This window comes from Pagrus pagrus (assembly GCF_965226575.1).
Source record: "Pagrus pagrus genome assembly, chromosome: 3".
Taxonomy (NCBI): Eukaryota; Metazoa; Chordata; class Actinopteri; order Spariformes; family Sparidae; genus Pagrus; species Pagrus pagrus.
Genome location: NC_140187.1, coordinates 20,083,619 through 20,111,014, shown reverse-complemented (window position 1 = coordinate 20,111,014; position 27,396 = coordinate 20,083,619). Strand labels below are relative to the sequence as shown.

The 27,396-nt window shown below is 43.2% G+C and overlaps 1 protein-coding gene across 5 annotated transcripts in view; it reads left to right on the top strand.

Annotated features, from left to right (window-relative positions):
- Window positions 1–27,396, top strand: part of LOC311254747 (inositol 1,4,5-trisphosphate-gated calcium channel ITPR1) — a 76,541-nt gene that overhangs the window by 34,116 nt on the left and 15,029 nt on the right. Inside the window, exons 35-52 of one of the 5 annotated variants that reach the window (XM_084348688.1) lie at window positions 523–549; window positions 809–929; window positions 1,551–1,735; window positions 1,819–1,967; window positions 2,055–2,166; window positions 2,759–2,794; window positions 9,089–9,136; window positions 10,553–10,685; window positions 13,051–13,238; window positions 18,174–18,357; window positions 18,532–18,785; window positions 19,391–19,591; window positions 19,672–19,782; window positions 20,111–20,206; window positions 20,336–20,479; window positions 20,856–20,963; window positions 21,132–21,324; window positions 24,454–24,576. In XM_084348688.1, coding sequence (XP_084204814.1) covers window positions 523–549; window positions 809–929; window positions 1,551–1,735; window positions 1,819–1,967; window positions 2,055–2,166; window positions 2,759–2,794; window positions 9,089–9,136; window positions 10,553–10,685; window positions 13,051–13,238; window positions 18,174–18,357; window positions 18,532–18,785; window positions 19,391–19,591; window positions 19,672–19,782; window positions 20,111–20,206; window positions 20,336–20,479; window positions 20,856–20,963; window positions 21,132–21,324; window positions 24,454–24,576 — 2,413 coding nt within the window. The remainder of the gene's footprint in view (window positions 1–522; window positions 550–808; window positions 930–1,550; window positions 1,736–1,818; window positions 1,968–2,054; window positions 2,167–2,758; window positions 2,795–9,088; window positions 9,137–10,552; window positions 10,686–13,050; window positions 13,239–18,173; window positions 18,358–18,531; window positions 18,786–19,390; window positions 19,592–19,671; window positions 19,783–20,110; window positions 20,207–20,335; window positions 20,480–20,855; window positions 20,964–21,131; window positions 21,325–24,453; window positions 24,577–27,396) is intronic. The other 4 variants (XM_084348690.1, XM_084348689.1, XM_084348691.1 and 1 more) reach the window with 4 other exon arrangements.

The window sequence follows — 27,396 nt, the reverse complement described above, 5'->3', positions numbered from 1 at the left end:
CAAAAGCCGGACTTTTAGATTAGAACCAAACCCTCCTGCTGTGTTTTTCACATTAATTTAAGTGCTTCCTTACTTGGTACAATTAGTGCTTTCTGAGAATTTTCTTCTCCTGATTACCGTCATTGCGAGCGGTTACGGAGAATGAATGCCCCCCTTCTCTTCCCATTGTATGTGTTAATCAGAATCCTGTTAGTCACGGTTCTGTAGAGCCAGTCGGACGTTACAAAGTTAACACCACTTAGATGCGATTGTTGGCGTCCTGTTGTGCGCGTTATTCATTTCCTTTGTAGACGCACAGGAAGTTTACCCTTTTCTTTCATGAACAAACTGACGGATTCATAGACATTTCTTTTAGCCGTAAAAATGTATAAACATAGATCATATTTTACAAATTTGAGGTTAAAGAGCAGAGACAGCGATCTGTAAAATGTATAGTAATCTATTTCTGTGTGTGAGTGTGATTTATCTTGCTTGTTTTCCATGCATGTTTTATTTCTTCACTGCTTGTATCCTCTGCTGCAGGCCTCTCTGTTGGGGAAAATATTTCAGGTATTTGTTGTAATTTAATTTAAGAGGGGGAAACACAGAGCTGGGTGTTACAGATTCTTGTTGGGTGCAAGAGGAAATTCTTTGTCTTCTTATTGATGTGTGCACGAGTATGTGTGTGAGGCTCGTCTTTGTACCGTGCCAGGTTTGGGCAAATGTATGTGTGTGTTTCTTTCTTTCTTTAGAAAAGTTGGTCTAGTCAGATGAATAGAATAATCTACAGATTATTCTTCTCTTTTCTCTTCTTTTCTCTTCTTCTCAGACCAGGCAGCCCGTCTTTGTCCAGCTGTTGCAGGCGGTGTTCAGGGTCTACCACTGTAACTGGATGATCCCAGTCCAGAAGGGCTCTGTCGAGAACTGCATCAAGGTGCTCTCTGATGTCGGTAAGATCAAGATCCTTGAGCACTCGCATCGACTTCTGAAAAAGCCCTCTCTTACAAGTCCTTACTTTTAACAGCCCATCATGTCCAGGAGCTTCAACAGTTTGTATTTTAAAGAAGATGGCCCTTTTATAAAAACACAAATACTTTTCAAATTGGTGCTACATGATCAGAGAAAACAAGGAAAAGCGGCTGCAGTATTCCCTTTTGCTCAAATGTAGAAAATCTACAACAAACAGACTGCACTGTGCACGTCGGACCAATAAACCCTCCCACTGACTGGTGACGTACTACAAGCTGGCTCAACTTTCAGTCGTCGACCATTTTGAAAACAGGAAACAGTAACAAGATGGTAACAAGATTGTATTACAGCTGAAATGTCCACCAAAATATGTTTTTGAACACATTTTTAGGTGAGAAGTAGACAATGAACAGGATTGTGGTTCATACTTGATCTGCACTGCCTTGTTTTAACGTGTGATTGGAGGTTTTTTTACATTGTAGTGATACAATGCTGGTTAATAATCGTCAAAGTTCCTGTTACAGTCGTGCTTCTTTATTCTTTCTTAGTGCCGCTGATTTATCTTCACACTGCTCATGTGTGTCTCTGTGTTTCCCCGACAGCCAAAGGCAGGGCGATAGCCATCCCCGTGGACCTGGACAACCAGGTGAACAACCTGTTTGTGAAATCCAACAACATCGTCCAGAAGACGGCCATGAGCTGGAGACTTTCTGCTCGCAACGCTGCCCGCAAAGACTCTGTGGTGACGGCTTCACGGGACTACAGGAACATCATAGAGAGGCTGCAGGTACAGGATTTGTGCATATTTCCACTGACACATTTGTGCTAAATCATCGGAGCAATAAGGAGGTTTCCTTGTCTGGACTGCAGGACATTGTGTCAGCTCTTGAGGACCGTCTGCGCCCGCTGGTCCAGGCAGAGTTGTCGGTTCTGGTGGACGTGCTGCACCGGCCCGAGCTGCTCTTCCCCGAAAACACGGACTCACGCAAGAAGTGTGAGAGCGGAGGTTTCATATGCAAGTAAGCCCTGGAACTGCATACCTACCTCAGCTGATCTATTACTGGCTAATGAGTGAGTGTGAATTATGAACTCATGTATGTGTGCAGGCTGATCAAACATACCAAGCAGCTGCTGGAGGAAAATGAGGAGAGACTGTGCATCAAAGTTCTGCAAACGCTGCGAGAGATGATGACGAAAGACAGAGGTTATGGAGAGAAGGTAGGAGGAGCTGCCAAGCACAGAGACAGTGGGGTGATACACTTCATGGCCACTGTATGACTGTGCATATGTTGGATATTGGACTGTTTAAAACGCATAAATACCATCAGAGAAAACAAGTTGAAAGTTCCTCACTTGATTTTGATATTACAAGTGTATTTTTGCTGTTGTTGTGTTCACATGTAGGATTTATAATCAGAGAAAGAAGTTGTCTTATCAGGAACTTTAAAGCCATCGTTCCTTCAGAGATGTTTTTACACTTCTTACAACACCAACCTTAAATACTTTAATTGAGATGGAAACAAAAAAAGGTAAAAAAAAAAATAAAAAATTGACACAATTGCGACACACAGTGCTAAGAGCTAAGAGTACCCTTATTTTGAAGGGAATTAGTTTGTTCCTCCTGCAGTCAGTAAGGAAGGACTGGTCACTTCATAAATCCTGTTCCCCCTGTGCTGCTGAAGTTGATGAGTATCTCCACATCCCCTTAACACACTTAACTAACATGTCATGCTGTATCATTGACCTCTGCTTTACCTTCCTCCTTCCTGTGTTGTTATCTAACCGCCTTAACCCCTCTGTTCTCTTTCAGCTCAGGGCCTTTGATGATGAGATGGATATGCCTAAGGTTGTTGCTCTTTTTCTTCTATTCATGCCCTCGTTTCCTTCAGCTGTTGTCTGTCATGTCTGCGTAACACTAGTAGTTCTGTAACTGTATTGTGGCAGCTGCTGTGGCCGTGTGCTGTAGTTAGCGAAGGGTTTTGGCACAGCTGGTGACATAGGTGGTCGGCCGACTCAGTCCCACACACCTGCTGCGCTGTCTGCCATAAACCGGTGTGTAGATCAACTGAAAACGGTGAGAAAGAAAGAGAGATACTGCGGGGAGATAAGTGCTGTTGCTCAACAGGGTTGTGTTATACCAAGTTCGAAGTTGAGTCACTTGCCACAACAAGTAAAAATCATTTTGGGATGTTTTGAAGATGCAATATGTACGAAGGCCACCTGTTGAATTCATACTCCAAACAAATGGGGCAGCTTATCACCTGAAGTCGCTGAGTATCTGTAGCTGCCATTAGCTAGTTAGCTCGGTTAGCCGTGCGACTACTGGGCCAGACTGGGAGCTCGGAGCACCGGAGTGGTGTTGGCTAGTTAGCATGCTAACTTCAGTCGATATCTCTGAAACATAATTCATAGAAGTCATAACATCGGAACTGTTATTGCTTCACATTATCTGGAAATTTGTGTTGGTTTTTTTTATGTTTTCAACAAAAATTTGTACATATTGCACCTTTAACTTGAACTCCAGTAAAATACCAATGTCACATTTTATTTTACTATATTATATATCGTACTTCAGAGTGGTCATGAAGCTATAGTGAAGCCAGAACACTTCCTCGCTCTCTTTTCTTCTCACCAAGGTGTTTCTATTGTCTCAGTCGGTGCTCAGCTCTCTGTAGGGTGTTTCCCCTGCAGCTCCTCTAGACAGCAATAGGGGGCACTGTGACTGTGTGCGTGCATATATGTGTGTGTATTAATGAATATGAGGGGCTGTGGCAGTCGTTGAGGCTGTGTCCTAGTTTCCCTTGCCTGAGCTGCACGATTCCTGGGCCCCTGCCAACTCCGGGCCGAGGTTACATAAGAGCCAGGCTTTTTTTTTTCCTGGAACTCAGCCGCTCCGCCGATGTGTGACCTTCAGCAGTAATTGCCAATAAAAGTGTGGAGGAGCTGTTTACCCACACCGCAGTTGTGTGTGTGTGTGAGGGTGTGTGTGGGTGTGTGTGTACACCTGTGTGTGTGTGTGTGGTAGAGGGGGTTAGAAGGATTATTTGCATGAGCGTGTGAGAGAGAGATGATCCAACCACACACCTGTTAAATGCTGTCTGCTCTGTCTACACATGAAAAGCAACTCCCCTTTCCCACCCCCCATGTGCCAATCCTCATATTTCTTTTCTCCTCTTTTTCCCTTCTGGAGTCATTAAATCATGACACAATTCCTCAACTACTCCCCCACTTCCACTCACACCCCTTCACGGGGATGCAAACACACGCCCACTCTGTGTAAACTAAATGAAGTTGGCTGTGAGTGTTTTTGTAGGTGTGATATCAAAGTGCGCAGTCGGTGCTCGTCTCCTCTGCTGCCCTTTTGAGTAAAGCAGGATAGTTTCAGTTATTGAGCAGGAAACATGGCTTAAATAATCAACAGAGGCAGAGGGCAGGTTTAACAATGACATCAAAGGTTAATCAGTTAAACTCAAAAACTGTTTTGTAATGCTATTATATACAATTATAAGAAGCTTACAAGAAGCTTATAAGGCTTTAAAGGTCGTATATGTGACAATTTAGACTGATGATTCATCTACAGAGCTTGTTGAAAAGTGCAGAATAAAAGTATCTCCTCTCCTTAAAAATATTATTATGATTGTAAATTTTACATTTTAAAAAATGTTGTTGGGTCTAAAAGGATCATTTTGTTTATGCCTGTAAGAATGGCGACGGTTGGTTCCAGCTTCTATCAAGGTTTGTCAGCCAATAGTAAAACGCCGTTGGTATCACGTGGTATCTGAGTTTCATCAGCATCAATAGCCTCTGTAGTTGACGGTTTGTGTGGAAAAAACATAAAATGGCTGAGTTGTTTTTGCCTAGCATACTGTACAATTTATCCCCAACCTTTAACTACTGTATCAAGCATAACCAACATTAGCATTAGCTAGTGCACACAAGGTTAGCGTTAGCTAGTGCTCATGACGTTATCGTTAGCTAGTGCTCACAAAGTTAACATTACCAACGCTAAAAAACATTAGCTAGCCAATGTTAGCAATGTTATCGTTTGCTAGCTAGCGTTAGCAACGTGTGAATGTGGGCAACTGACAGGGAACCCCCTTGAGGGGCCAGATGATTCGAACAGCAGAGGTTTTGTGTTGTGAATGCAGCGGATGAGTGGAGAAGAAATGCCTCATTTAATAGCTGAACGTTGTCGATAACACCTTTTAATCAATGTTCTAAATGAATGAGGTTTTTAGGTAACTTTTTTAAGCGGCCTATAAACTGTTAACAAGTGTTTATTAAAAAAAATGCGTACAGACGATGTGCAGTGTACAATATGCAAGTATACAGTATAAATACAACTATGCAGTATCACTGCAATACATTTGCATTAGTGATACGCTGTGTTCCTCTTCTACAGTGTATGTATGCGTGTGTGAACTGGAGGCTTTATACAGTTATATTCCGCTCAAGTTCTCACTTCAGCTGTTTTATGAAATGGAGATAGCAGGAGATGTATTTTTGACCTCCCCAATGCGTGCATACCGCACCGTTGCTAAATGTCAGGGAGGTGATTATCAGCTAAATCCATTGCTCTTTGGCTGTCAGTCTTATGTAAGAGCCAGAAGAGTTCAGGATACACAGCGTTGGGCTTTTACTCGCAGGCTCCCCTCTTCACCTGGCCTCGTGTGTGTATGCATGTGTGTGTGGTCTAGTCAAAGCTGTTATGCAAGCCCTCCATGTTGAAAGTAAGTCATGTTTCATCCCCTTCACCTCCCTGTTTCTTCCCTTGGCAAGCTTGGGCGGATTTACAAGAAAAATAGGCTTTTTTTCCCCCCGATTTTAAGATAGCATCCGGCTTGCTTTTTAATCTACTCAACACATTTTCTCCCGCGCTGGCAGCCGTGCTTTGCCCACTCGGGCCAAGAGTGTAGGATTCATTCTACATCGCCGGTACTGAAGTAGGTCAGTCGCGATGAAAATGACAGAGCACTCTTTTTTAATTTAGTCTGCTGCTCCGTGCGCACATAACGAGCAGGCGAGTGGTAAACCCCAGCATTCATGTCATTCACCACTGGTTTAAACATGAGTCAGTCTCAGCCTGCAAACACATGTTTATTTATGCACTTTCAGAAGAAACACACAAACACGAAGCAGAATGCCTTGTGTGTGTGTGCTCATTTATTTTCCTTATTGTCGAGCTGAAAGGTGCGAGACTGATCAGGGGTTTGCCCCGGGGAGTTTCCAGTTTGGTGGAATGCACTGCGGTCGGGGCGGATGTGGCAGCTGTGAGGGCTTACTCTGTGGTGTCTATGGTCAGACTGGGGATGATTAGCTGCACGTATCTACTCGGATCAGCATATTGCTCTGTGGTGTGATGTGGTGACAGCGAGGCAGCGTCCACAGATGTGTGGAAGATGTTACTCCTGCAGCGTGCGGGTGAACGTGTAGCCCCCTGACCTGCAGCTGAACTCTGCCCCACTTTGAAATCAATTGTTGCGCGTGTCACAAGTGACTTTGAAGTCTCGACGCTAAAAAAAGCCAAATCACGTCTGCTGAGCTGCACACATGTCACAAACTAAACAAGAAAAGTCCAGGAAACATTAGGTATCATAGCAACTCTTGACTGCCTGTAGATTAGATACATGATCAATTTAATAGTCCAGCTTTTAAGTAATATGTGCTCAAACGGCATTATTTGCATTTGGTGTATTCCAGGGTATATATGTGAATATATTCTGTGTTTTCCCTTTCTGCTTTCACACCGTGTCTACGTCTGTCACTTTCACTTTCTCGCTATGTCTCACTACGCTTTTACCCTCCCCACCCACGCACCGACCAACAAACTCCATCTCCCTCTTACCTATTCCCTTTTTGAAATACTGCTCATCACCAGCCGTGTGTCTCTCTAAAATGGGGATTTTTTTTACATTTTCAGGTCTTTATGTGTTGAGTAAACACATTTAATACATTAAAGTCTCCTTGAAAAAAATGTGTTCTCTTCAAGTCTTCATTAATTCTTGAAAAGCTGATGTTTTCAGAAATGCATGTGAGTTTGGGGAGCATCTAATTCCTGGGGTTAAGATGCTCTGTGTTGAGCAAGAGGCCGTGTACTGTAGCTACTTTAGTGATTGAGGAACTTACATGTGGCATTTGCTCTCTCACTTTGCCTGCCATATATATATATTACTTCACACCGGATTTAGCTGTTCTTTCGCACCTCTTAAGATGTTGACCTGCAAGTTGACAAGTGCCATAATGCAGATCTCTTTTGAGATATTCGCAGATCCTTTAGTGGCATCTCGAAACCCGAATTGACGAGAGGAGAAACAACCATTGCGGATGTTTCCACACAAGACGCGATACTGCAGATGAATGTGAAAGGAATGGTTTTCTAAGTATGAAAAGGATGTGAATCATACGTGGCCTTCACAGTACCCAGATTTCAACTCAGTTGAACACCTGTGGGTGTTTTTTTTTTCTGAACAAGACATGAGACAGCGCTCTGCACCTACTGGCATCAAAACATCAGACCAGGGAATATCTTGTGGAAGAATTATGTTGCATATCTCCATAAAAGTTCAAAAACTTCTGCGCCAAGCAGCAGTGAAGCTGTGGATGCATGAATGAAATGTGTACATCATGCCTTTGATCCTGACTGACAGAGAGACAGAGCAGTTCAACTGTCAAACATAGTAAATCCTGCTATGCTTGTTATTCCCTCTGTCACCCTCTCTGTCTTTCACTTGCCTCTTGCCCTCCGTGTTTTTGGTGACAGATGGCCACTGTAAGCAGCTCTGTGTCACTGGTTTAGTGGCCTGGTTCCTTTTGGAGTGATTATGTAACTCTAACCCCATCGCCCCTTGCTGCTCCGCTCCCCTCACCCGCCCCTCCTAGTGTGTCTTTTTACATAACAATTTATGTAGAGCGTTGCCTTTTACCAGGTTCCTTTTGCCTCGGTGAACAGATACCACACATAGAGGAACTGAACTCTGATACTGCGAAATGGTTTCCACCCTGAATCCCCATTGTTTGTGTGAAGCGTTAAAGGTGCTATTTAGGACATTTAGTGACATCTAGCACCTGCAACATCTGCAGAATAGATTCATGTTAGTAACAGTAATAGCTAGTTAGCTATCAGGCCTACTCCAGCTCCAGAAAACTGACATTTAACATTATCCTTACCTTAGAGTGAGCCTTTTAGGTCCAATAACACGGAGTCTAACATGTTGTAACGCCATGTTTCTACAGCAGAGCGGACTAAACAAACGCTGGCTCTACAGAGGGCTTTTTCACTTTTTTCATTCCATGTTTAGCGGCCACCAGGGGGGCAGGGGTGAGATGAGAAGTATTTTAGTGTGTTGTAATCTGCAGCGTCACATAAATGCCACCAAATCCTACACACTGAATCTTTAAGGAAATTAGAACAGGAACAGATCTCAATGGTCTACATCGGTGTATTTGGTGTTTAATGGTTTTCAGACCGTGGCCCACATAGTGAGAAACTCTCACCTCGTGTTTACTCATCCCTGACTTCAAATTCAAGTGTGATTTAAGGTTTTGCCCAGTTTTTTTTTGCTTTTGCTGAAATATTGAAGGAAATAGTCATTGTCATGTCATTTTTTGATCGGAGGAGACTTCAGGAAGTCAACAAACATGGATTCAACAAACAAAAGATAACTAAAGATTTACCACACACACAAGAGTGGTGTTGATCTTCTCACATGGCTCCTGGCAAAAGAGGGATTCATTTTATTTCCCAAAATGTCGAACCGCTACTTTAAAAGAGCTACATGAACATTGATAAAATCATATATAATGAGGGAAAAAAAGCACGTCTCAAAAGATTATAACAAGAGGAAGATATCCAATCACACTGGTCATGTCTTTTAACACGTTATCAGTACTCAACACTGTGCGCAATTGTTGTCTCAGCTCTCCAAACCATCCACAACTGTAATGCTTCCCTGCTTTCTAACACGGCGGTATGTGCATGGCAACTCACACGGGGCAGATCTTTGCATGGCAACTTCAAACAGCCAAATAAGGACCTGATGTGGTTATTAACCTGACAATGACCTTTTTCTGAGCTGCATGAAAACTAACCCTGTGTTTGTATCTGTTGGACCACTGTGCTCAAACTCCTCACTCCACCCAGCAGCTGGATCAGAACCAGCCTGAGAAGCTGTTGGAGGACCAGAAGAGGGTAGGTACTCACAGCATGGCCGCTTCACCCTCCTCTAACACCTTAGGGTCAGATGTCAAGTTTCAGATACACAGCAGGTGGTTGTGTATCTTGATGAAAACTGACCTGTCTGACTTTTTTCCTACTTTTTGTGTTTCTGATCACCCAAACACAGCGAACTAATGTTTAACTGAAGGGCGAAAAGAGCGCTTTAATGACTTTTACGACATATTTCCCTCTGCCTCCTTTCTCTAATGGTATCTATGGCACTCTATGGCACTAAACTGCTGTTACTTTACAGAGCCTCAAGTGTTTCCATTAAAAAGGCAGATCTAATTTTGATATTCCAGATTCAAAATATTGATGTGATTCTTCAATATGTAACTATCCTTTCTGAGAGAAGAACTTTATTTAGCAAGCAGGTATGCTTCCTGTGTGCCTGATAAGCATGCCTCTTCATATTAATCACAGCGCTGCATCTGTCAGGAGGGCAGTATTCTTTTTATTACCCGCCAACCGTTTTTGGCAAGTTCGTTCAACAAGTTCATCAAATAAAAAAACACAGCATGGCGGTGTCGTAGTTTTCGGTAAATTGCTAATCATTTAGGTGACATCCAGACAGGAAACCATCAGAATTTGGCTCATGACTCAAGGCCTCAGATAAAAGAAAGTATTCCCCAGTAAGACCAGGAAATCATCTTCTGACTCATCCTCTTGTTGCACACAATACATACAGATGATTAACCCCCTGCCAGTAGAAGATGAGAATAGTGTTCGTCGCACCTCCCACATACACGAGTCTTGACCTCCGGAGGATAACTATGGCAGCGCAGCTTACATAATGCCCCTGTCGTCTGTCGAGGACCACCCACAGATGATTTGCACATAATCATGCACAAACACACACACGGGGAAAAAAACAAAAAAAACCTCTCTTTCATTTCCTTCACTTTATCCCATGGGAGGTCTGTCAGGTAGCTATGTGCTGCGGTTGCCATAACAACGGCAAAGTCGTGCTGCTAACTGGATGAGTCACAGTGTGGGAGGGCTGGCCCTAGGTCTGTCTACGTGAAAACCAGGACCTCACATTGTCACTACACAGGGTTAATGCCGCTGATGATAACCACACCAGAGTTGGTCGTGTGGGTGGTAGAGGACAACTTTCTATGCAGCTTATTTCTATGCAGTGCACGCAGGACTTTAGGTTGTGCGTGCACTGCATAGAAACTCTTTAAATTCAATATTTAAAATAAAAAGTTTATTTATAGTTGCTCCATGACTGTGGATTATATCAAGTGGCTGTAATGGCAGGTTTGGGCTTCTTTATGTGCCCCAAAAAGGCCACAATACATCTCTGATGATGCATGTTATCCCTGTTATACAACATCTCCTCTGACATCATGTCATTACATCCTTCCCTTTCTTTTCCTCTCCTAGGGTGAGGCACTGAGACAGATTCTGGTGAGCCGTTACTATGGCAACTTTCATCGAAGTGGTGGGCGGAGGGACAGCCTGACGTCATTTAGCAATGGCCCCCTCAGTCCGGTAGGACCCGGCAAAAACCAATCAGGTGGGACTCCGTGACTGCTCTTTTTTTTCGACAGCGAACACAGAAGTTTGTTGTTAATAGTTTACAGCAGGAAGTGATGAGTGCACCCAAAGCTATGAAAACAGTGATTTCGACACCTCTAAATGAGCCGACGTGTCTGTGAAGCATTAACCGAAGGCCCCTGCCAAAGAGAAGCATGACTTTGCCGCCAGTAACGACTACTATCAGGGGGCGAAGTCTAGATAAACCTTTTCCTGTTGGTTAGCCAAATTGTTTTGTGCCCCTGAAGTCGTAGTAAAGCAAGGTTCTTCTCTCAGTGATGTTATATAAGGTTGAGGCTCTATCTGTCTGGCCCTGAGCCGGTTATCAGCTCCAGAGCTGTGCTGCGAGCTGCCCTTTGAGCACGCAGAGCACAACACTCTTATCTCCACCTGATAACATGGTCCTTGTTTCGCTATCTGCAGTCAAAATACTGAAGCAGTGCATCTCTGTGCATTGTTTCTCCTTCTATTTGAGTTATTACTTCTGATATGTGACATGTATGATGTAACATTTAATCTGCATATAGATTCTGGAGGACATATTGGTGCCAATGGTGTGTGCTGCGAGAGTCTGTTCTTCATATAAATTCATCGCTAATATATTGACCCAGTAACCAGACTGGCTGGTTGTCTGCTGTGCCACACATGGCAGTGTTTTAACATTCAGTGTAACATACCATCATGTACTGTATGCATACCATGTGTATTGCACAGCTGTCACGAATGGCCCAGATGTTTATGTTGCATTTTTAACTGAACTCAAAGACCGAGAGAAAACCACCCTGGTGCCCGGTTCACCATCTCTCCCATGTGCACCAAGATGTTGGCAAACTTCCAGCCTGCAGGAAGTGTACCCCCTCCCCTGTGTGATCCACTTTTCACTGTTGCTAGGTGACAAGCTGCTACTTCCTGTGAAAACAGCCTTTGCACCTGTTGCAGAAACAAGAGCCAGGCTCAGAATTCCATATGTACCCTGAAGCTGAGGCCTCGGGGGGGAAACCTGCAGGGAAAGTCGTGTACAATGAATTACACGACCGCACTGATACGCTGATTAGTACAGGTTTACAGTAGTGAGTAGGTTTGGACTTTGATCAAAATGATTTGTCCTTAAAGTTAGCCTGGATCAATAAATGTCTTACCTCATATGATTAAAGCAGAAGAGCTCAAACTTTCTCCCCTGGACGGCCAAAACTGAAAGATGATGATCACTTGTCTTGTATGTTAAGATGCAAAATGGCACCATGATATCAAGTTCCCTTAATTAACTGACTTCCTGCGCAGTGTCACTTTGCCTGCTGTGCTCAGGTTATGAAAAAAAATCGAAAATTGCTCTTATTTATAATTATAATTTATAATATAATAATTATTTAAAATTGCTCTTATTGAAAGAGCATTTTTAACTTGAATTATTCTGAATTTTTGTATCTTGAAATATCTGATGGGCCAAACCTTAGAGGTTGTCAACATTGGGCATCCCTGAATAGAAGGAATCGTATCGTAAAGGATATCTTGGTTTTGGTGTTAGTTCACTTTTAGGTTGCTTTGTGCAAAATATTAAGCTTTGCAGTTTTATTGGTCAAATATTTATTATATGATATGTAAATATAATTGGCAAAAAAACATTTTTAAGGAACTAAAATTTTCTAAGAATATTTTTAATTACAAAATTATGTTTTTTGTTTTTTTTTTACGTTTTTTCACCTGTGTCTGTCAGTTGGTTGGTTTGTCAACATGATTACACAAAAACTACTGGAAGGATTTTGATGAAACGTTAAAGGAGGGCGGTTCTCAGCCCAGAATAGACCCCAATAACTTTTGGTGCAGGTCCGAATAAAGTGACAAATTAATTTCTCACTTTCTTTAAAGTTGCAAGACAGGATATTTTTTTATGTCTTCATTCATTTCTCAGTGAAAATACATGGATCTTAATGAAAAACAATTGAATTAAAGGGGACTGTTGGGCGTCGGCTGAGGTATGCAATCTATTGAGTGCCATTCTTGCTATAATAGTTATATTTTTTTATGAATTAAATAAAAGCTCAAGGGGCAGGCTAAAGAAGAAATTATAAAATATGTTGATAAATGCAAAACGCTTCACGGATCTGCATTTTCAGATATGTTACATGAAGCAACTGTATTACTGAAATAAGACGGAAAGATTTCATTTTTTATTGTACCGTTATGTTATCTCATTGAACATCCTGTTTCTCACTCAGGATCATCATGCAGGCATGCAATTTTTTTTTCCTTTTCTGTTGCTGCCAAATAGTTAAATGCAGGGACTTATTCAGACTAAACGTTTAAATGTGTACCTTACACATGTCACTCTGTCCTCTGTCTTGCAGGATTGGGGGGTCCTGGGGGCCTGAGTCGAGGTGAAATGAGCCTGGCAGAGGTTCAGTGTCACCTGGACAAAGAGGGAGCCTCTGACCTGGTCATCGACCTCATCATGAACACCACCAGCGACCGAGTCTTCCAAGAGAGCATCCTCCTGGCTATTGCATTGTTGGAAGGTGGAAACACCACCATCCAGGTCAGTTAACCCCTCATCTCAGTCAGCTGAGGACATGCCCTACTGTCGAACAACTCACCTGCTGCTTCATGTCTTAATCTTTTCATTAAATAATGGAAATGCAAAAACAAAATACACTTAACTACTTACCTTTTCACCTAGGGTAACCGATCTGCAGTGTTTTTGATTTCACGGGTCGTTACCTATGTGAAGGCTCAGCTTATCTCACAGTGCATCTGTGCATGACCTGCTATGATTCGATCAGTGGAAGGAACACAGTGTCATGGATGGAAGTTTTCATTACTGGAGGATCTGCTGTATGTGGGTCAGTGTGCCACTATAGCTGCACATGTACATTAGGAAGGCGGCTCTCCTCTGCCTCATATCTCGCACTAAATCATTTGGCTGAAAGGCCTGGCCAGCTGCTAATGATGTCAGTAGTAGATTAGAGAAAAGTAGATAAGTATTACAAAACATTTATTTTTTTTCCACTTTGGGGCGTCTTATGTGTGCATTAGGCGATGTAAATGAATGTTCTTTCCTTATTTGCTTAAACCTGAGCCACTCCAACTCTTCTGTCTGTATCTGTCTCGTCTGCCTGTCCGTTGCCGTGTCTGTCGATCTCGCCTTCTTTCCGTCTGTCTGTCCGTCTGCGCGTTGTTATGCAAGCACAGGGCTTGCATAATCAGGTTAGAGCGAGGAAGCCACTGTGGCAGAGATAATGCTTTGGCTTCCCACGGCTGCTGCAGAGCTACGTCACGTGATCCGTCTGCGTTACATAAGGCCTGTGTGAATGAACAATGAGGAATGTCTCAGCCTTCAAAACATTCCAGCCTCTCTCCCGCTCCCTCGCGCTCTCTTGCCGGCCCAAACTGGGTCATGCTGGGCCTCCGGAACTGGGGCAGTGGGGAGAGAGGGCGGAGGGACGAGGGGGAACACAGAAGGGGATTGAAGAGAAACCGGAGCTCCTCTTACCCAAGATTTGTTCTGAAAACGGAGGTTTCTGTGGGAGGGTAAACTGCTCTGCATGCAGCTGTAGAAATGTACCACAAAGTACAAATATTTGTGTTCTTTGAGTCACTTGATACTTTCCGTAAAATTGTTTGAGTTTAAGTAAACCCTGGCTGTTATCCCAGGCATATGTCCTCTGTGTTTTTGTTTAAAACAAACCTCAAAAAGTCTGAAAATTCATAAATCAGTCGAACCTTTTCTCCAAACTTCAGGTGAGAACTTGCTGTGCGACGAAGCAAACCGAGGATAAAACCTGCTGGCTTTTGTCAGTGTCTTCATTTGACGTGCCTAGCAGAGCACCTGTTGCGTCGTGTATATCTTGTTCTCACGTAACATAGTTAACTATTTACTCATGACCTACATAGCGCACAGAAATAAACCAGGCGGTATAACTCCAAATTGCGTGCGTAGTCACTCACTCACTCTCTTTCTGCTGCCATGCAAAGCTTATGTGTAGGTGTCTCGGGGTTGCTTTACAGCCAGTGCATTTTTCATGCTTTCTAGTCTTGCTGGCTCCTCTCCTGTGGCAGCTATGAGAGCCCAGACGGCTGTAAATTCTGTTGTGACGCGGCGACTTGTGACATTTAACTCGTCGGCCATCTGGTGTGTAACGAGCATGATGTTCTGTTTCCCTCCAAAACACTTTCAGGTGTGTTTTTTAACCGTTATTGCAAAAACAAATTTTAAGGTGGAAATTTAACGAGAAAGGACGCTGGTTTTTGAGTTAAAGGAGGAAAAAGGAGTCGGCGCAAAGCAGAGCTGCAGTTCCATTTGGTTTGCATGTGGTGCTGCCTGACATGAGAGGGAGGGCGAGAGGGAAAGGGAGCGCGAGTATAAATAGCTGTTACATAACATCCCTTTGTTGATGCCAAGTGGCTGAACGGAAGGAGAGAAGGGAAAGCGCTATGACCTTGTTTTTCAGTGTTGTCCGCCCCCACCTCGCCCCACTCCTCTCCCGTCTCATTCCTCTCAGGGTTTGTCTCCATGGATACAGACGGGGCTCTGTGTTTACCCAGCACTACAGGGGGGCCCCTGAGATGCCTGTCCCTCTCCTCTCTCTCTCCTTCATCCTGTTACCATCCCTCCGTCCTCTCCTTGACCACCATGTGTTACTTCATCCATAACGTCACTCCGTCCATCATGCCACTCTCGTACTTGCTTTTCCAGTGCTATCAAAACACAGATGGCATCTTGATTCGGCATCACAGATTTTGTCACCGGGTGCCTGAGGAACGGCGTCGAAACCCAACAGAGGCAGCAAATGTGGTTAGACGTGAAGGTTTTCTGACTCAAGTCAAGGCATTTCTAAAGAAGCCATAAAATGAAAGTCTGCTGTGGTGTTTGTCTGTACTGCGGTCCTCCATCTTTATGCGCAGGCTTTGCCTTTGTTTCAGTGACTCACACCATCCACTGAAGTCTGCCCAGTTCTTAGAAACCGGCTCTTTTAAAAAACGACTCTTTCAGCCTGCTGCTGCTGCAGGTGAAAACTTTCACTGCCGGACAGTATAATTAATAACTCTTACATGACCAATACGTTCCCCTCAGGGCCACCATCAATCAACAGGCGTATCACTGCCTACAGTGAAATTTAATAGCTCAGCTAACTCTGATTCATAAGATGAAATACCCCTGCTGGCACAGCGCTGGTCCCGCCAACCGTGCACTGTGACGCTGAGATTGAATCTGATATCCTAATAACGTGATATTCTCTGGAAATTAATGTGATTGCATAAGAATAAAGTTGGCAGTCGCAGAGTTTCAGAGAAATTACTGTATGTGGGTGTGTCCGCTCAAAAATTGGCATGTGCCTGTGCCTGATACAGCTGACCTACTTTTGCGAGTGTAAAAGTCAGTGGGCGTGTTAGCGTATGCGCGCTTCAGCTTGTGTGTGCTTGTACTGTACAAGTGTGCGTGTGTGTGTATGTGTCTGTGCGAGTTATGTAATGGTAAAGGTTGAAGGGAGGGGGGGGGGGGGTTGAGGGTGAGCGCTCCTTTCTCTGTGAGCTCCGGTTCAATCAATGTGTGTTATCCTGGCTGTGGGCCTCACGCCTCACCCTCTGCACCCTGCCTCCCTCACCCCTCCTCACCTCCTCCACTGCCTGCTGGAGGACAGAGTTATGTGAGCAGAGACAGGCCGGTATGACCGTCACACACACACACACACACACACACCTCCCTCCCTCCTCAGGCATGCTGTGAGTTGTGAGCTGTTCGTGGGTTGCCAGTGCTGCAGCTAATCCCTTCTCTGCACTCTCCACTCTGTCATCAAGTTGTTTATTGCGTGATGGCCTTGCCCAGCAGCTCCCCCCTCCTCCCCCCCTCCTATGCTGCTATCTCCTCGTCCCTGAGTGTGTTGGCAGAGTGTGTACGTGCAGGAGGGCTGCTGCTCAGTGGTGGAGGGCCAGGGTGGGGCACGAAAAAAAGGCTCTGGAATCTGCCTCGGGGCACAAGCACAGTTATGTCATTGTTTCTTTGGAAGAAACTTGGCCGCGGTATTAGCTGCGTGTTGTGTTAATAAGCTGCATACACTCTCTTGTTTGACTGCTTAATTAATGGGTCACTATTTTAAATCTTCAAAGAAAAGGTTGAGCAGTGTGTTTAAAATTATTTTCCAATGCACGTAAACCTCAGAGTGTGTCCTTGGAGGAGGAAGGACACGGCTTGTCTAGTCCGTTTATCATTTTCCTGTAACATTTTCCTTGTGACTATCATTTATTTGTTTCCTCCGGTAGCCCAGTTTTACATCTAACCTGGAAAGACGGCTGGTTATGTAACAACTTTGACAACTGGCCTAGATACTGTCTGATAACATTCCCTCTCCCTACCTCTTCCCCTCTCTCAATCATCTGCTCGTTTCTAACTCCCTCATTCCCTCTTTGGTGTCTGTCTTTCGTCTCTAACTGTTCCTCTCCCCCTCTCACCACCATCTCAGTTTCTCAGTAGGCCAGGCTTCTCCCTCTCGTGTCATTTTTCACCCTGTTAGTGTGGCGAGGCTGCTGCTGCTGCTGCTGCTGCTGCTGCTGGTTGAAGCCTTTCCATAGGCTGCAGCAGATAACAGCTCTTACATAATCAAAACAACAGCCCTGTGGGTTGGGACACGGTGTGCTCGCAGGCTCGAAAAGTGTTCTAATTCTGCATGACCCCATTCCACATCAGTAACAGCAGCGTTTAAACCCTCACTAAACCCGGCCTGGCCTCACTGTGTATGATGTTTTGTGAGGGTCCAGTCAAGACCATTCTGATTTTTTTGTAAAAATCTGATGCAATATGCTCACAGACAAAGAATTTTAAACTAAACCAGACCAAACTGGCAACTAAAGGCCAAGTCCATGTTCACTGTTCCAACATCACGTTCACTCGTTTCACCCTTGGTACCCTGCACTCGGTTGCATAATACGAACTCGGAGAGGAAAATAAGGCCACTATGTAATGTCAGCATGTATCAAGTTGTAAAAATAATTGCTTACAGCTAAAACAAATGACTATGGCTGATTTTATTGACCTATTATAGATACCAATGCAGTGTCCAGGCTGGGGCCACCATAATAGCAAACATGTTTGATATTTACGAATTAAAATCTGGATGATTGCATTGGTAGTTATTGAGCCACAACCAATGAAAAAGAAATCCCAGAGCAGCTGACGGTGCTGTCAAGCAACGGTAAACATAGCAAGCAAACTTAGCAAGCTTTTGCTGCAATACCACGAGTGGCCACAGGGCAAAATTGGAAGCAAGGCTGAGCGGCTCCTTCATATCCAGGTCTATGATACACTTATGGATTACATATGAGCCCAGCTTCAGTCTGCAGAGACATGAAGCCAGAGCGCTGATGGTATACATTAGAGAAAAGCAGCAAATGAGCTCAAAGAATGAATGACACGATTAATCGAGCAGAGAATAAGATCCATAATGTCTTCTGTCTACTCTTGTCTCTTTCTGTACAGCGTTCGTTCTTTTGCCGTCTGACAGAAGACAAGAAATCAGAAAAGTTCTTCCGGGTCTTCTACGACCGTATGAAGCTGGCCCAGCTGGAGATCAAAGCCACGGTGTCAGTAAACACCAGCGACCTGGGAAACAGGAAGAGAGATGATGACAGCCAGGACAAAGATGTCCCTGTTCGCAAAAAAGGTCGGAGGTCACTCATTGTGGTCTTATTTTTGTTCTGGTATAAGATATGCAAGCAAATATTGAAATGTTTATCCACATAATAAACATGTGTTCACAAATCCAGGGTAGAAAGAGGATTTATGAGGGTTTCTTGACTGTATCCTCAGTATCTCTATGGCTCCTGTGTCTGTTTAGCCAGAGACTCAGCAGTTGTCATGACGGAGGATGTGAGAGAGCAACTGATAGAGGCCTCGTCTGCCACAAAGAAGGCCTTTAACTCCTACCGGCGTGAAGCGGACCCCGAGGACCACTTCAACGCAGCCGACGGCCAGCCCAGTGTCGGGGACAAGAACCAGGATGAGGGAGAGATGAGTTTTGTAATCGTTATCATGCAGCCCATCCTACGCTTCCTCCAGCTGCTCTGTGAGAATCACAACCGCGACCTCCAGGTGAGGCAGACTGAGCTACAGACTCGTTTTAGAAATATCCAGTAGATCACACTTGAGTTGTGCCTCGCTATCTGTTACTATTTTAGGGCCAACGTTGCTTTGTTTAGAATATAGAAAGTTGTGTTCCTGTTGGTACGCCAGTCTTCAGAGGATATGTTGAGGGGCTTCTGATAGGATAGTCAAGTTCAGTGACAGTTATGATTAGGGCTAATACAAAAATATAGGTGCTAGCTCACTCTGCTGAAGAAGCTATTCTCTCCCACAGAAAACGCTGCTCCTGAAACGCCTCGTCAGTAGTTCCACCTTTAATTATATGACTGTGTGACATCACAACACATAAACATGTCACACAACTGCAAAATTGTGTAAATCTGTGTGTAAATTGTGTAAAAATGTAAATCTATTCTAGTAGTAACCCAAAATAAAACGATGAACCTGAAAATGAGCATAACATGTCTCCTTTTAAACAGAGGAGGAAGTAGTTCATGGCAGAAGCTAAGCTATTCCTCCATCATTTGTTTTTTGCTTGGTTTATTATTGGTTTGTATCCAGTTTAGTCCATATGGAGCTGTCAAATTCACAACCAACCGTTTTTATCTCCTCAGAACTTCCTTCGCTGTCAAAACAACAAAAACAACTACAACCTTGTGTGTGAGACTCTGCAGTTCTTAGACTGTATCTGTGGCAGCACTACAGGGGGACTCGGCCTGCTGGGGCTGTACATCAACGAGAAGAACGTGGCCCTCATCAATCAGACTCTAGAGAGTCTCACAGAGTACTGTCAAGGCCCCTGCCATGAAAACCAGGTACGTGAAGAGACCGGAGAGGGAGCTGGGGCTGTACTCTGGCACTTTTTGATACATTTTTTGTCTTTATTTCCCTTCAGAATTGCATCGCCACTCATGAGTCCAATGGAATTGATATCATTATCGCCCTGATCCTTAATGACATCAACCCACTTGGGAAAAAGCGGATGGACCTGGTGCTGGAGCTCAAGGTGAGCGAAGTGGAGGAAGGATCTACATCTCTGTGTGAAACTGGGGAATGGGTTAACTCTGGCTTTGGGTCTTGGGCCAAAAATGAGGGGAAAAACTGTGCAGCAGTTTACTTTTGCAGTAGGATGGAATATCACTAACAGGGTACAAGCACAAGAGCTGGACATTCATTCGTCTGAGCTGAACTTACTTATGCGCTCGTCTGCCAAGACAAATAGCTGCAGAGTGCATTTTCCTAGATCATCAGGGTTTCTGCCCATTTTCCTTGGATGGAGAAACTGACAGAGCTTAAGTTCTTACTGCTTTCTTTCTTTTTTTTTTCGCTCTCAGAACAATGCATCCAAGCTGCTGCTCGCCATCATGGAGAGCCGTCACGACAGTGAGAACGCAGAGAGGATCCTGTACAATATGAGGCCGAAAGAGCTGGTGAGAAAATGGTGTTGTGCACCTTTTCTAACAACTACTGAGCGATCACCTCAGCTACTTGGTATCCCAGAGCAATAATATCACATATTGTGTCATAAAAAGTATAAATGTGTTTGTGTGTGTGTCCAGGTGGAGGTGATAAAGAAGGCATACCTGCAGGGAGAGGTGGAGTTTGAGGAAACAAAGGAGGAGGAGGACAACGGGGAGGAGGAGGAACATGATGCCGCCTCCCCCCGAAACGTCGGACATAATATCTACATTTTAGCTCACCAGGTCCGTTGTTCAACCAATGTTGAGTGTGCAACTGCAAACACAACATAATATAATTATATCAACTGCTTTTGTCTTATTGCTGTGTGCCACCACGTACAGTTGGCCAGTGCTGTAAAGTAACTAAGTACATACATTCAAGTACTATCTTTAAGTACAGTTTTGAAATATTTGGACTTGACTTAAGTATTTCATTTTTTTGCCACTCTACTTACACTCCACTACAATTCACAGGAAAATATTGTACCCCCATTGTGAATCTACCCCGCAGATAAACTATATAAAGGAGTTAAACAACCTTTACCAGCTTCAACAGCAGTGATTGTAAGCCTGTATTTCTACACTGTGGCATTGCTACTTTTACCTTTCACCTCTGCAGTTGGCTCGTCATAACAAGGAGCTGTCCATCATGTTAAGGCCTGGAGGGGCCAGCGGAGAAGGAGACGAGGCCTTGGAGTTCTACGCCAAACACACCGCTCAGATAGAGGTCACAACACACAACCGCCGTCACATTTACGCAGAGATTTACAGCACAAGTTAATCATCTAGAAAAGTCAATGTTTGCAAACAAACTGTCACAAAATAGACGCAATGTGGACCAACAGAGGCCGAGGTATTTTCACCGTGGAGGTGACCCGTGTGTCTCTCTGTTCAGATTGTGCGTCAGGACCGCACCATGGAGGAGATAGTGTTCCCCGTGCCCAACATCTGCGAGTTCCTGACCTCGGAGTCAAAGCTGCGAGTCTACTACACCACGGAGAGAGACGAGCAGGGCAGCAAGATCAACGACTTCTTCCTGCGGGCGGAGGACCTCTTCAATGAGATGAACTGGCAGAAGAAGCTCAGAGGTAGGCGCACAATGCAGCATAGCATCACAATACACATGACTAATATTGCTATCAGTTATGTCTGATGATACGAGACCATCCTTGTGTAAATAATTGATTATTCAAGTGAGTTTGGAGGAATAGATGATTCCTTTGTAGAGAGAAGTGTCACAACACTCCCCACTGACATGTGGGATGTACATTTACATACATTAAATATACATTTACTCTGGTCATCAGTAATTACTGTTAATTGTTCAACAAAACAAAACTTTCTGATATTTAAAATTGTATCAAAACTAAATGAATGAAATCTGACAAAGTGGAAGCGAAAAGCATTTTTGCTCGACAGATGATCTTTGGGTTGCTGGTTCACACTCTGCTTCAGACGAGAGATGCCAGTGACAATTATCTTAATAGGAAAGCACAATAGGAGGTAGCAGGAGTGGTGGAAGATGTCTGTTGAGATGTAGCGAGTAAGAGCAAAACATAACAAGGAGCATTAAGCTTTAGTGAGCTCGCTGGGTTATCCAAGTTCACTTCAGCGTCCTCATGTTTGTTTTGAGAGTTTCCTGATGCCCGTCAGCTGATGTTTTGCACAACTTCAGTGCCTTTTTCCCAGAAATAACTTGATGAATGTCTACGACTGCGGCAGCAGTGGTGGAAGTATTCAGATCCTTTTCTTTAGTGAGAGTACTAGTACCACACAGTGAAACTAACTAACTACAATTATATTATCAGAAAAATGTCCTTCAATGATCAAAAGTAAAAGTGTAAAGAGTACAAGATTTTCTTTTGTGATGGAGAGTGGAATAAAAGTATAAAGTTACATCAAGAAGTACAAGTACCTTGAATTCGTACTTGAGTACGTGAATAAATGTACTTAGTTACATTCCACCACTACTGATTGGTTGCAGTAAGGTGGCTCGATGCTTCGCTTGCTGTCGCCTCACAGTTTTCTTTGGGGAGTTGCATGCTCAGCTTATGTTTGAGTGCTCTGGTTTCCTCCCACAGTCCAGAAGCTTACGTGATTTGGAAACTCCCAATTAACCATAGGTGTGACTTTGGTTGTGTAATTATGTCTCCTGGTGACACACGGGTGACTTGTCCAGGGTGTAGCCTGCCTCTCGCCCCGATACAAGCTGCGATAGACCGCAGTCTCTGCGAGCCTGAACAGGATGAGCGAGCATGGAAAATGGATGGAGGGATGCGTATCCCCATCACTGTCAGCAGGGCTAACAATGTCATCGTGTGTGTGTGTGTGTTTTTGTGCGTGCACTCATGTTACATATGCGCATGTTTCCACTGTCTAAAAGCAGACAGGGGCTTTCCACGTCCTTTGAGCCGTGAAACATTTGTACAGTAACCTTATGAATCACAACTGAGAGCTCTGTTGCTCACGCACACAAACATACACACACAGACCCGCACCCACATCACACTCACACTTGTAATCCACGTTCGAGACTGCATACCCACACAGAGCCATATTCTGTCTCTCACACAGAAGAGGGGATGGACAGAGAAAAGTCCCTGCATCTGTTTCTCTTTTCCTCCAACAGTAGAGGACAGAGAAGAGTCTACTGAATGTCAGATTTTGTGTGTGAAGGTCAAAGATGAGCCTCATTTATTCTTTTTGACCTTTGACCTATAGTTAATTAAACATTACTTAACAGTTGTTTCGCTGTTAACAAACAATGAAATGCTTTGTAAATCATTTACTAGACAATTGCTTATTGACAATATTTGGATAATCTTTTTAAAGTAGCAACTGATGTTTGCAAACATTTACAATATTAATAAATCATTTATAAAGCATTTTATTGTTTGTTAACTATTAACTAGCTATTAATTAAAGTCTGTTTGACTATACATTTACCATTTATCAATGAAGGTTATGAGAAAGTGGTACCAAGTTTTTAAAGTACAAACTGTCTCCATGTAACTTTAAACAGTGGTGGAAGAAGTCCTGAGGTCGTTTATCTCAGTCAATGTACAAACACTACAGTGTAAACATACTCTGTTACAATTATCTGCATTCAAAATCTCACTTAAAGGTGCAGTACGTGAGAATTGGCCACCTGTTGAGTTCACACTCTCAACAAATATTGCAGCATGTCACCAGAGTAAATGCTGACTGCTGCTGATTGTATTCTGTTTGTACATCCATGTGGCTACTGTTAGCTTGTTAGCTCAGTTAGTCGTGCAGTTAGCCGGACTACCCAGGTAGCGTTGGTTTTTACACAGCTATCACAGGAGCTTTGAACGACTGGAAGAAAGAGGTTTTCAGGCCCGGGGCTAGCTGGTTAGCATACTAACTTCAGCAGATACCTCTGCAACACAATACATACAGTAGAAGTCTGTTTTGAATGTTTACATATTGCACCTTTTTATGTAAAAGTACAAATGTATCAACAGTAACAGGACTCACGATGCTGAGTGGCCCATCATATCATTGGATTATAATTAATAATGCATGAATGTTTTCATCACTTTAATGTTGCAGCTGGTAAAGGTTGGGCTAATTGAATTACTTTATATACTGCTGGGTAGCTCAACCTATAATAATACATCTTAATTCAGTCATTATCAGTTAATATATGTTTTGTTTTAATAATATAAAATGGCAAAATAACTAAACCTGTTAAATAACTGTAGTGGAGTAAAAAGTACATTATTGGAGAGTTTAAAAAAAAGAAAATACTTAAAGTGCTACAAAATGTAATTTGATTACAGTGCTTGAGTAAATGCCTTTAGTTACTTTCCAAAAGTGACCTTATGTAAAATTATTTTCGTACTGATGAGGAAGAATTGAACCAATTATGATCGATTTTCCCGGCCTCTTATTCTCAAATGAACCCTGCAGCTTGTTCACACATGAAGTTAGTGCTGAAACAATCAGTGACTTAATCGCTGTTTGACATCAAATTTGTTAGAAACGTTTTTTTTTTAAAAACGATTTTAAAAAACAGTATTTTTTATCATTATTTTCTTAAAAATGGTAAATATTCCCTGTTCATATCTTCTTTACTGTGAGGAGTGTCTGTGTTTCATGTCAGTGTAATCGAATATGTTTTGGACGATATCTGTCTAAATGATATTGTATTGAATTTGATGTCTGATGCCTCGTTGTGTCCCTCTCCTCTGCAGCCCAGCAGGTGCTGTACTGGTGCTCCAGAAACATGTCGGTTTGGAGTAACGTTTCCTTCAACCTGGCGGTGCTCATGAACCTGCTGGTCTGCTTCTTCTACCCGCTGGAGGGGGTGGATGGAGGTCAGTCCCACATGAGTCGAGTCTTCAGAGTGAGAACAGACTTACTCTGTTTACATTACAAACTAATATCTTTGTAAGCTCTTACTTCATTTTTCCTGGGCAATTTAAATCACACTTGATTTCAGGCTTTTTACTGTCTTTCACATATCAGCTTAGTACTGGTGAAGCTGCCTGCCACTCTGTCGTGCATATAAAAACATTTGCTGCACGTTCATGTTGCGTCAATGCAGGGTGTTGTGTTTTTTTTTATCGATTTCACAGTTATCGCAGTCAGACTTCTGAAGAAAACCGGGTCAAGATAAGGTTAAGCGCTCAATAATGCAAAACAGGAAGGGCAGGGGCTTGCTGACAAGTTTTTTTTTTTCCTGCTACAAATTGCTTCCATTACATTTTACAACCTTTACTGACATGGCATATTAAATAGATATGAAGAGGATAGATAGAGGGGATCTCCTACGATGATACATTTTATTGAATTTATAGCACTTACTGCTGCAGCGAGCAATAAAGCCTCAATATGCAACCACAGATCAGGGAGAAGTGACACATTGCAGCTTGTACCCGGTTCATATTCTGTGTTTTTTAACACTTACATCACACTCTGATAAATGAAACTGTCTGAAAAGGCACCTCACATGGTGCAGCCACCCACAGAGACAGACTTTAAAGATGTGACTCTCAATCCTTCTCCCGGGGATCAGCGTTGACCTACTGATCTCCTTTCACTGCAACGATCTGATCTGCTGACTTCTTATCACCTGACCAGGATTAGGAACAGGACCTGAGGAGCCCTCCGCCTTTGTTTAAGGCACCCACACCCACACCCACACACACACCCACACGCACACACTCAGACTAACCACAGCCCATCCTTTCTAAGCTTGGGCTCATATTTGAGTTTCAGCACCATGGAGACCACAATAAACACAGGAGCGCCCTGTGTCATTTAATGTCTATAAACAAAGCTTACATTGGCTCAAGTAGGACAGAGTCATGTAAGACATATGAGCTGATTAAAAACAGTCCATCATGTTTGACACACACAAGACAATCTGCTCTGCTGCACAATCCTCCTCAGTGGTGGTTGTCTGCTTACTTTTATTCTGTCACTGGGTTCAGTCCCACTTGGATTCATATAAAGAGACCATTGTTTTGCAATTTTTACCATTTCAATTTATCCAGAAGGATATGCACGGAAGAATAACATTTCTACAACCAGTGTCTTTATGCATAACATCTCAGTTCTCAAGCTCAAAAAAGAAATCTTAAAAAAAACAACACCGCTGTTGTTCGAATCATCTACCCCCTCAAGTGGTTGCCAGTTTGGGCACTAGCAGAGTTTTCTAACACTAGCTAGCGAACATTAATGTTGCAAACTCTAGCGAGCTAATCAAATCGTTACTAGCACTAGCTAACATTACTGTTGCAAATGCTAGCTAAGTAATGTTAATGTTGCTAACGCTACCTAGCCTACACGAGAACCATATGCTGGGCACATACTGCAGAAATCAGCCATTTTCTAACATTTTTGTTTTGTTTTTTTCCACAAACTGGCAACTACCGAGACTCTTGATGCTGACAGAACTCAGATACCACGTGATACCAACGGTGTTATGCTATTGGCTGACAAACCTTGATAGAAGCTGGAACCATCATTCATTTTAGAAAAATGTTATCAATATGGCCTTTACTGAGTGCTGCATGCTAGCGCATGTTTTATTTAGTTTATTTTATAAATCAGATTTTTAAAAAATAAAGAAATACTGGTTCTGATAATCAGGAAATTGCCAAATATGGGATCCAATAATTGGCCAGACCAATAATCCGTCACCTGTAATATACTGTGTATAAATACATGTAAATATGTAAAATTTTCTTTTACTATATGACTTTTGGATACTTTTACAACACTGGCAGTGTTGTGTTGCAGTGTTTATTAATTTTGTATTAGATTACAAAAATGTACAGCAGAGCAATTAACATCTAACAAACTCATATTAATAATGATAATTCATACAGTCAACAAAAGTAAAGTTCCATTTTCTCCTTCATTCCTGTAAAAAAAACACACCATGAGTAAGATCTGACTACATTTCTCCTCTGCACTGGAACTTGTGTGCAAGACATCATCACGTGAGACTCCTCACATACCTTTGGCCTGCTTTAACAGGCACTATTATGGCTTTGGGCCCTTCCTTCTTTCTCTTACTCACACACACACACACTCACACAGACTGTGTTTGCCTGCTTGCTCTCCCTCTGCTCTCCTCCCTTTGCTCGGGGCTTTACAATGAGGGTTATACGTAAGAGCAGGAGATTTGGGTCAGTATGTTCTGCCTGCATACATGTCAGACTGCTGTATGATGAATAGCTGCGGTTAGCAGGTTGCGGTTGCTCACGGTGCTCGTAGCCTCCTCAGCTGTTGGGTTTTTATACATGTTCGCGTGCATTCATCAAGTGTAAGATAGGTACAGAGTTTGTGAGTGCACACAAGCACCCCCTCTCAGTCTGCCACATCCCCGCTCGCTCCTCATGAATCTTTCAGCTGAGGTATTTTTAGAGATGGCTGTTATGTAAGTGGCACCTGTCATGTGATCTCCACAGGGACTGGGAGGGAGAGAAATCTAGAGGAAGGGAAGGAGGGAAGGAGACAGAGAGAGGCAAGGTGGGAGGAAAGGCGGGTTCCCTTTACCCGCAGTACTCCCCTTCTGCTTTTCATCCACCACGACTCTGTGTGTTTTTAATTCTTGCAGTTTTGCCCCGTTTCTCCTTTTTCCCTGTCTTTCTTTTGATCTTTTTTTAACCTCAACACCTTCATCT